The sequence below is a fragment of the Phaseolus vulgaris genome, chromosome 11, assembly GCF_051622355.1.
Source record: "Phaseolus vulgaris cultivar YP4 chromosome 11, ASM5162235v1, whole genome shotgun sequence".
Lineage (NCBI taxonomy): Eukaryota > Viridiplantae > Streptophyta > Magnoliopsida > Fabales > Fabaceae > Phaseolus > Phaseolus vulgaris.
Window position 1 is genome coordinate 15,427,504 of NC_143508.1, and position 11,199 is coordinate 15,438,702.

An 11,199-nucleotide genomic window follows, 5' to 3' on the forward strand; every position below is an offset into this window, starting at 1 on the left:
AAGCCCACACTTGTTTAAATAAATATTGTGTGACCAACATGTAGGCTAAACCTTTAAATAAACAATATAAAGTATAATTTTGTGTGAGAAACATGTAGGTTAAACTCATGCTTGTTTAAAAAATGTTTGGCCATCATGTCTTCTTTAAATAAACAAGATAAAATATAATTTTTGTGGGCAACATGTAGGATAAGTCCACACTTGTTTAAAAATTGTGTGGCCAACATGTAGGCTAAACACACACTTCTTTAAATAATAATATAAAATATAATTTTGTGTGGGAAACATGTAGGGTAAGTCCACCTTTGTTTAAAAATTGTTTGACTATCATGTAGGCTAAGAAGCGCACGTTTCTTTAAATAAACAATATAAAATATAATTTTGTGTGCGCAACATGCAGGCTAAACTCACACTTGTTTAAAAATTGTGTGGCCAACATGTAGGCTAAATCCACGCTTCTTTAAATACACAATATAAAATATAATTTTGTGTGGCCAACATGTAGACTAAGCCCACGCTTGTTTAAAAATTGTGTGGTCAATAGGATAAGTCCATGTTTCTTTAAATATAAAATATAATTTTTGTGTCACATCGAGCATATTAGCTTCCAAATTTCAATAAACGCTAAGCCTACAATAATTACACTTTTGAATCCGTTTATTATAGCTAGTGTCCCTTTTTGGTCCATCCTAATAAGCATATTTTTTTGTAGTGTTTGCTAATAAAAAATACGAAGATATTTTGTTATAAAAGATTTAAAATTGGTGTTAATTAGGTGTTAATAAATTAATTAGCATACCTAAACCATAAAACATGTTTAGGAAAGAAGTTCTGTTACAATTTCAGAAACTCTATTTAGAACACTTTGCAGGTCTCACTCTAACTTACCTTTCACCATTCTCCTTTTAAGTTTCGGTGGCACCTTTCACCATTCTCATACTTGGTCCTTACTTTTATGACAACCATTGTAACTTCTCATCATATTAGTAACCATCATACATGAAGTGATTCACTTTCATAGTCAATACATGAATTCCTCGACATCCTAATCTCAGGTATATTTCTCAAGATACACAACATGATCATTTGCAAATTGCACTTCACGTTGTTATCAATAAAATATAAGAACTCTACTATGGTCATGGTTATTCTCTTTCAATAAGCTCAATAAGGCATACAGAAGTCAAAACATGATGATAAAGAGATACAAGAGAAAAAAAATAAGTATGAGAATGCCCCATTTGCTGCATACAGTGGGGACGTTGGTGTGGTAAAAGAGATTTTAATAGCAGATAAGGATGTGGTTCATTGTTTGAACAAGTCAAGGAGATCACCACTCTCTTGTGAATTTTTTTTTATCTCTCCATTCCCTCATCATTAACCTCTCCAACTCTCCCTTGGAAATTCTCCAATTCATGAAACAATATTTAACAAGAAAAATTTAGAAACAATGATATAGTAATGTTAGGTCTGAGGAGGATATAGATATGTACCATACTAAAGAACAACGAGTTAATATATAAGAGATTATGACACCACTTTCAACTCATAACTTTAAAGAAATATATTTATGGATTTTCTTTCTTATATACTCATAATTTTTATATTTCTACTTAAAGTGGGACCGAAAGTTACACTTAGATTTCTAACAATTTCATCTAAAGTGTGACTCAATTCCACATTGATATTCTTTTCCTCCATTCTAACCTTTATTTGTACTGTTGTTTATCTTAATGAGTCACACTCCATTTGCCAAGTAAACTTTTAATATAAAGAATCTACACACTTATAATTCTTTACTCACTCTCTAAGCCGAGATCACCAAGATAAATTACATATCACCGTTGGATGCTTCAGAGGGATAAACTAGGCATATGAGTCGTGAGCAACCCATATAAAATATTATGAAACCACCTCCTACCTAAAATTTTAAGGAAAGAAATTTGTGAGTTTATTTCTTATATATTGTTGATCTTACTTCTTATTTTTTATTGTTTTTCTTCTTAGAGTCTAACATTGATTGGTAAAATGACATATTTGTTGACAATTCCAACAAGTAATATTATTCCATACTTTTATATGTATCCTCCCTTTAGATTTTGACCATTATGACTACTCTATTTGCAGTACTCAATACTGAACTTGAATTAGATCTACTCTAAACATATTGTGTGAACATCTTCTTTTAAGATCAAGTCATAAATGTCATCAAACATCTTTTCTCTTGATTAAGTTGTGCATGTAGAATCATAATAGTGAGTCTAAGCATACCAGTTATTGTTTGTTGAACTGTGGTAATATTCATAGAGGTGGAACATGGGTTAGTTTAGTGTAAATGGTTGAGAGAAATGTTGTCATTGAAATAGTTCTTTCTTTTAAAGGTTGAAACATTCCTAAAATGTTCATCTTTATTTAATTTATTTTTTGTCAATAAAAAAAATATCATCAAACTTCTACTTGTTATTACTTGCAAAGCTACTTGTAAATATAAATTTAGATCATTTAAAAGTTAAAAAATTAAATTATTTAAAATAATGCAATTAGGTAATCACGGTTATTGGAAATTGTGAAAATAGGCAATGCTAGTTATGTTAGGATTTATGAAAAATCAATATCAACTCTTCCACCACTTTTAAGAGTTACACTATACATTTTTTTTTATAACAAATTTTCATATGAGGCATCACTATGCTATTTGACATCTCAGTTAGGCTGACACCTCTGTTGAAGATGGATGTTGCCTCTTCAAGACATGTGTTTGATGAAGCCAATTGTGTAATTTTCCTTAGTGTTTGCATTTGCTTTAAGGATGTCTTAGGTATAGATTAGAGATTGTTTAGAGTAGGCTTTTTGCTTCACCTCTTAACCCCTGACCATGTGATAAGAGCAAGCACAAGTTTTATGAAACTGTTTTTCACATGTTTTGCAAAAATATCCTTACTGCATAAAAAATGAATCTGTTCTTTTCTAAATGAATAGATTCTTTTTTTTAAACTGATGCTTTGATTAAATGTTTTTAAAAAATATGTTTTGTGCTTCAAGTATTTTGACTAAGTCTTCATTCCATCAAAACGACTGTGTTTCACTTGTTAAAAAGTTTCTGTTATCAATTTTGAAAATGAATATGTTCTTCTGTAAATGAATAGATTCTTTTTAGTCTGGTGCCATGGTTTTCTTAAAAGGATTTTCACTATTTTTCTTTGCACCAGGGAGTTTGACTAAGTCTCCTACATATAACTAATTCTCTAACAGTCTTTGAAAATAAATCAGTTTATTTTATTTTCAATCTGTTCTTTTTGTAACAACTTTAACTGTTTTTTGAAAGTTTGTTATAAAATGTTTTCTATAAAAAGAGAGTTGGTTTTGGCTTTTAAAATTTGTTCATACCATTGAGAAAACAAGTTTTTACAATAGTGAAATAAGACATTTCAGAGGATTAGCACGAGTTCTTCAAAGTTTTTTCCAAGTCACATAGTGTGTTTGTTCTTGGTTGGTTCTAAGGCTTGGTTAGAGGTACTGTCATTGTGTGAACAATCTGTTCTACTGGTTTAAGGCAGATTTCTACATTCTCTATCAGGTGTATTCGTTTCTTTCTTCAATTTCTTGTAAAGTGTGATTGTAAACTCTTCTTGATAGGGTTTCTTGAAGAGTTGTGTGTGCTGGAATAGTGTTTTTCAGCAAAGTGTGTCATGTTCTTGTAGGGTTCAAGAACATTGGTTTTTGTAATTGTTTTGAATTGTGGTTTAGTGAATTTCACCTTGGATTAGGTGAAGACTGGATGTAGTTCATTTGAGTGAACCAGTATAATTGTTCTGTGTTCATTTTCTCTTAATCTCTGCACTCAATAATCGTTGATCAAACTAATCTGTCAAGAAATAAATCTATTCAATTGTGATTGAATCTGTTCTTTCTGGGCACGTGTATACTGTTCTTGATTTTCTGGAAAAATTTCTAAAGAACTTCTGAATAAATCTATATGTGTTGAAACATCATTGAAATTCATGCTCTGTTAAGGTTAATACAAATTGTTAAGTGTTTTAAAAACAAAAATTGACTTTGTATTCAAAGGTTGTGATTAACTGTTGTAGCTCTCTTTGTTAATTCTGTGAAAATCAATTTGATCTTTGTCTGCAGATCATCTAACTCAATCTTAAAATAAAAAAGCATTCAACTGAGATAAACGCCTTAAAGTACATAAACAGTATAAAAATAAATTTGTTCATTGCTAAATAAATCGATTTATTTTTTGTGTACTGTGATAAAATCTGAATCTGCGCGAAAGTTTTAAAAGATCCATCATATCATTCTTCATTCTTCATTGAAGCTTTAGAAGACTTTCCCACTAGACAAGTTAAATCTTTAATAACTGAAATAGCTCTAGAAACCTCAATCTTATCCTGAAAACGAGCATAATTCCTCATACGCCATAATATCCAAATAGAAAAAGTTATTACAGCAAGCTTAATCAATTTAACCAAAGGACTACCATCACTCTTAATAAAAGAAAGAAGATCATCCTTATTAGAGAAATGAGAAGTAGGAAAAATATGTCGAACCCAACTCCAAATATACAAAGCATTAGGGCATTCAAAAAATAAATGATGAATAGATTCTTCATGCTTTTCACAAAGCGTACATAGAGAACAAATATGAAGACCTTTATTTTGAATATGTTGATTTGTAGGAAGCCTCCCATGAAAAACTTTCCAAAGGACAAGAGTTTTGGAAGGTCGGATATCTAAAGACCAAATAAATTTACCACAACCACAGAGAACTCTTGATTCCAAGAAAAAAGTCCTAAGCAATTTAAGAGAGTTACACTGTACATTAAATCATCTATTAATTGTTTTCTAAAATAACCAATTCTATCCTCTTTTTAGGTTCCTCACAATCAAAAGTCAACACAACTTTTCTACTTTCCTAAAATTCTAATAGTGGTATCGTAATTATCTTCATTTATATTTATTTATATTTATTTATTGGATGTAGATATAATACCTAACTACTTCAAAATCCCAACTATATTTGATATTATTCTCAAAAAATAATTTAACCCATGACCAATACAAATTCTCCTTCATCTATCCTTGTATCTATATCTTCATGAAAGAAAACTATGATTTTTTTGTGTGTATAAATAAATATTTTTTCTCTCTCAAGATTTATGAGAGATAGTTGAAGATAACTTCCTTGTTCACATTTCTACATTAATAGCTTCTTAAAGGAAAAGGTTAAAGGAAAATAAGTAGAAGGATTTGAGGATGTTATATTCAGCTAAAAAATAAGAAATAGTCTCCAAACCATTAAAGTTAACTATTCTAGAATTAAATAATTAGTTAGTCAAATAAGAGCATGTGGAAAAAATATTCTTGACAAAAAAAGTTATAATTTCTATTCTTTATCACTGTAAATTGAAGAAATTAAGGATATGTATACCTTATCCTTGACACAACTAATAAACTTTTTTGAAACATATTTAAAGATTGAAATGGTACAGTAAAGATCATGTCGAAAATGATTATAAATCAAACCTGAAGTTACAATTTCATAATAAAGTAAACAGACGAAAGAAAAATTAAAAAAATTCTAGAAACAATGACAATTGTAGAATTTTTTTCAAAGTCCAATGAGGATAAACATCCCCGATGTGCCATTTACAAAAATTTAAGTTACTTGAAAACAATCGTCGATATGGTAGAAAATTACAATGTCAATATCGCAAGAAATTTGGATAGTGGTGAAGAATTGTTGTAACAAAACAAGCATCAAGAAAATTTTATTGGATAACCTAATAGTGGATGACACATTAGACCCAACAAACTTTACTAGGATAGACTCTGATTATAGTATATAAGTGAGTGCAAACCTCATCTTACCAAATTAGTTTTGTAGGGATGAGTTAGACTTAAAGTTCGCTTTTTATGATGATATCAGAGTCATTCATAGCCTATCTTAGTCAAATTTGTTGGATATATCATGTCAGTCGCTGGCAAATTTCCCCTAGTCCCATGCTTGAGATGTCTAGTTCAAGTGTGAAGGTGTGTGTTAAAGATCTCACTCGACTAAAGTTATAACCAAATAATAGTATATAGGTGGACCAAGCCATTTTGTGAGGTTGAGTTAAGTTTAAAGTTCACTTTTGCAAGAAACTTTAATTATACTACTAATATTGCCTTAAAAGTTCAAGTTGATGATTCATGGATTTAATATCGAAGATTTAGTCACATCAAGACTTTGGATATATTATATTAAAAGATTTTATTTTTATCAGCAAAGAATAAATAAAATAAAATGAGGTACTTCAGGGGTACCCCAACCCTTATATAAAAAACGAAAACAAGTTCCCAAGCACCAGCTAAGGATCCACCAAACCTTACATGACAAAACCCAAATCACTTATAAAATACAAGATACAGAGTCCCCAAAAACATCATCCCAAAAGTGGATCACACCCTCAAAACAGGCACAAAACCTAATAACTAAAGAAGTCTTTACCAACAGTCTGACCTACACCAAACTAAATGCCAAATAAACAGTCGATCCTGCAAAAGATAACATAACCAGAAAATCCTGCACAAATCACAAGCAACTTTCAATCGCAATCCAAGACAAACACATCAATCCATCCTTGCCAAGGAAACCTGCACATAACACACCACAACTTCCAAACTTGGGTACAAACATTAGATAAGAAACACCAAATATCAATCCTTCAAATACCTCATACAACATTGAGGTTCCAAGCACCAGTCTGAGTAAGAGAAAGCAGCCAACCTTTCTTTTATCGTGATCCAAGACCAAGTCTTCCTTTGTACCACAGTGGAGACCTCCACGAGATCTACCCGCCCATTCTAAAAAACAACCTTATTCCTGTGATTCCAAATTTCACTTACAATACCTACCCAAATGCCTCCCCAACACCTAATAATGGCATGTTTCAAACCTATTGGTTTAAATATCTTAAAATGCATTTGTGCATCACAATGTAAAACCAAAGAAAACCCTAGCCATTTAAGACACAAACCCCATATTCTCCAAGAAACCCTACATTAAAAAAATAAACATATTACTGATTCTTCTTCCACACCACACAAGGGACACCGAACACACACCAAAGGTATACCACGTCTCAAAAGATTGTCCTTAGTGGCAATCGCATTACATAACACCCTCCAAGCCGTAAATTGTGTCGAAGGTAAAGTCTTTAATGTCCAGAGTTCCGCGAAGGATTTCTCAACCACTACAGACTCCCCCCCCCCCATGAGAAAATTATAAGCAGCCTTCACAAAGAAATCCGTAGAATCAACATCCCTCCAAAGCGATTTATCGGTCTTATTTTCACCCTCTCTTGTTAACCTCTTGTTATCCAACACCTGCAATAAAATGTCAGCCAAACCAGATTCCCACACAAATAGATTCCTTCTCCACCTCAACTGCCACGACCAACTATTATTAATCCAAACCCCAACTTGTGAAAGGGTGCGACCAGTATCTAAAGATATCGAGAAAAGCCTAGGAAATTTATGCGATAAAGGCACGTTGTCCACCCACTTATCTTCCCATAACCTAATTTCTCTTCCATCCCCTACTTCCCACCAACCTTTGTCTTCAAAGTCATTACCCCACTCCTCTAAATTCTAGACCTTTCTAATGTCCCTCCACCAAATCGATTCCTTACAATTCTCACCTTGAGACCTTAACCCCCTCCACCCACCATACTTAGAGTCTATAATATCTTTCCATAAACCGCTTTTTTCAGTCTTAAATCTCCAAATCCATTTCCCCAGGAGAGCCAAGTTAAATTTCCTTAGATCGATAACCCCTAATCCACCTTTGTCCTTCGACTCACAAACCTTATCCCACGCCACCCACGCAATTTTTCTATTCTCTGAGCCCCAATCCCGCAAAAAATTCTTTTGAAGTCTTTTCACTTCCTTCACCACAGTTGCCGACATATAAAATAAGGATACATAGAAAAGTGGTAAGGATGTAAGCACTGATTTGATAAGACATAACCTGCCCGCCAAAGAGAGGGATTTCCCTTTCCAAGAGCTCAACCTACTTCGTACCTTATTGAGCATCCCTTCCCAAAAAACACACCTCTTATGATTCCCGCCTACCATCATCCCCAAGTAACTGAAAGGTGTCTTCATAATATCACAATTAAGAATATAGGCAAAAACCATCGTTTGATTAATATTCATACCCACTCCTCCAACCTTAGTCTTAGAATAATTAACCTTAAGACCAGAGGCAAGTTCAAAGCACTTCAAAATAGCCTTTAATGTCAGAACACTTTGAACTGAGGCCTTATAGAAAAATAATGTGTCGTCTGCATATTGCAACATACTCACCTTTACTCGTCTTTCCCCAACCTCAATACTTTTTACTACTTTTCTTCCGCCTGTCAAACTTGTTGAACCAAGTGTGTTCAAGCTTTGAAGAATCCAAACCCTTTGAAGTTTGATGTAAGGCTGGATGTGCTTGCTGTTGCTGAGCTGTCTTAAGATAGGATCTGGGGTAGATTATATGCGTTAAATCCACTCTTGATTGAATCCAAAACTTAAGCATTCTCAAACCTTTTAATTGAAAAGTGTTTTTTCAATCTAAGTGAAAAACAACCGATTGCTTTATACTTAGGTGTTTTTAGAAAGGTTGAAAACTGTTTTTGATGGTTGACTTGCTGTCAAACCAAAACAACCGATTGTTTGTTTTGGGACCATAACAAAAAACTGTTTTGTGCTTTGACTAAGCATTAAATGATTTTATAACTGATTACGCTCCAGTTTTAAATGCTTTGACCAGTCTTTCAATGCAATAAATAGTTTGTTCAGCTTATGTAACAAACAAGAACTGAGATTTAATAAAAGAAAAACAGATTTGAGTTTTTCACAGATTTTGCTTTTGAAGAGTTGGAGACTGCTTTGAGTTTGCTTGGATCAAGAGAGTGTGGAATAGGATTTTCATCTTGTATTAATTTCAGATTCTTTCTGTAACAAGTGTAATCCTTTTGTACTTTGAAGAAACTCTGTGTGTGAAGCTGAGAAGTGTTGTGTGTTCTTGAGGTTGTCAAGATCAGCATTCTTAGTGGTGTTTGTGCTGAGCCAATGGAAGTGTGTCTTGAGGGGATCAAGGTCATTTCTTTGGTGGTGTTGTAAGTAATCTAGGGTTGATTGCTTAGTGGATTCCCCAGTGGTTTCTGGGAAGACTGGATGTAGCTCTTGGTTTAAGAGTGAACTAGTATAAACCTCTGTGTGCATTCTCTCTATCCCTTGAACTCTTTAATTTCAGTTTATATTTGTGAACTGGTATAAATAACCGATTGTTTCTGCGAAACAACCGATTGTTTTTCTGCGAAACAACCGATTGTTTTTCTGGTGTTGTGCTAAATTGCTTTGTGTTTTTGGCAAACTGAATTCTTAATCAAGTTTTCTCAAAGTGATTTCATTCTAGACTTAAAAGTTTGCGAAAACCCTCTTTAAACCATTCACCCCCTCTAGTTTAAAGCCATACATTCTTACATAACTACCCTTGCAAGTCCTTCAGCCGCAATGAGAAAAAGAAAAGGTGTTAAAGGGTCCCCTTGTCTTAAGCCCTTCAAAGGTTTAGACTCAGTTGTTGGACTTCCATTTACTAGCACAGATATCGAGGATGATTCTAAGTAGTTTTTTATCCATTCAATCCACTTACCACAGAATCCCAATCTTCCTAGCATGTAGTAAATAAACTCCCATCTTACTGAGTCATATGCCTTTTCGTAATCAACCTTAAACACCACACATTCTTTCTTTTTCCTCTTTACCTCCTCAATGGTTTCATTAACTACTAACACACTATCCAACAAACCCCTTCCTTCCAGAAAAGCAGACTGCCTAAGGTCAATGACTTTATTCAACACCCTTTTCAACCTTGAAGAAAGGATTTTAGATACAATTTTATACACACATCCCACCAAAGAAATCGGTCTAAAGTCATTCAGATGTTGTGGATTTACCACCTTTAGGACAAGAGTAATAAAGGAAGCATTAGTACCTTTTGGCCAACTTCCATCCTCTGCAAACCTTTGTACCGCACTCACAACGTCCCCTTTTATAATATCCCAACAAAAGTTTATAAAGCCAAAATTAAGCCCATCCGATCCAGGGCTTTTGGAGCTGTCACAATTCCAAACTGCCTCCTTAACTTCAACTTCAGAAATAACTCCTACCAACATTTCATTATCCTCCCTAGAGATACCCTTAAACTGAACATTATCTAATCTAACTAGTTGTCTTCCCCCCTACTGAATCTGCCCTCAAAGAATTCCTTCACTCTAGCTTTTACCTCAACCGGATCATCACACCATTGATCTCCGACCTTGAGGCCATTAATCCCATTATGCATCCTCCTCCACTTAATACTTGAGTGATAAAACTTTGTATTCAAATCACCCTGACTTACCCATCTCAACCTTGCTTTTTGCTGTAAAATCACTTCTTGTTTAACTCTGACTTGCCCCAATTCAGCTAAAAGTTGCCTCCTTTCCTCCCTGTCATCCACACTCAACTCCCCTTCATCATCTTTTCCATCAAGAACTTGGATCCTCTTTTCCAACTCCACTTTTTGTTTATTAACATCTCCAAAAACATATTTGTTCCAATTCCTTATGTCAAACTTTAACCTTTTCAATTTCTCTTTCAAAACGTACAGACCATTTCCCCTAATATCATAACTTTCCCACTTAGTCCTTACGAGCTCCTTAAAACAAACATCTTTTTGCCATACATCAAGACATCTAAACGGTTTTGGACCGCAATCAATGTTTATATCCTTTAAAATTAAAGCGTAGTGATCTGAGACTGTTCTCCCTTCCGCATACAATTTACTTCCTGACCATTTCTCCAACCATTCAAGGGAAACTAAAACTCTATATATTCTGCTTTTGACAGTCCCATTAGGTTTATACCAAGTAAATTTTCTACCCACCAATAGAATGTCGACCAGACAAGATTCTTCAATAAAATTATTAAAACTCTGTATTTCACTATTATAATTGACATTAGAACTTTGGCCTCTTCTCTCTTTAGCACTTCTATTAGAATTAAAATCTCCAGCTACACACCACAATTTTATTGGGTGATTTTTCCTTATCTCACTTATCTCATCCCAAATCACTCTTTTTTCTCTTAAGGTACCGCCACGGTAAACATTTGTTATCAT

At 33.5% G+C, this 11,199-nt stretch overlaps 1 protein-coding gene across 1 annotated transcript; it reads right to left on the bottom strand.

The window, feature by feature from the left end:
• Positions 1-10,263: 10,263 nt before the first annotated feature.
• LOC137835171 (uncharacterized) lies at positions 10,264-11,199 on the bottom strand. Its single transcript, XM_068643550.2, has one exon. It carries the CDS (start codon positions 11,197-11,199, stop codon positions 10,264-10,266), a length of 936 nt encoding a protein of 311 aa, XP_068499651.2.

Excerpts from the sequence above, each read along its gene's own strand:
- LOC137835171 (XM_068643550.2), bottom strand. The coding sequence starts at position 11,199 with ATGATAACAAATGTTTACCGTGGCGGTACCTTAAGAGAAAAAAGAGTG.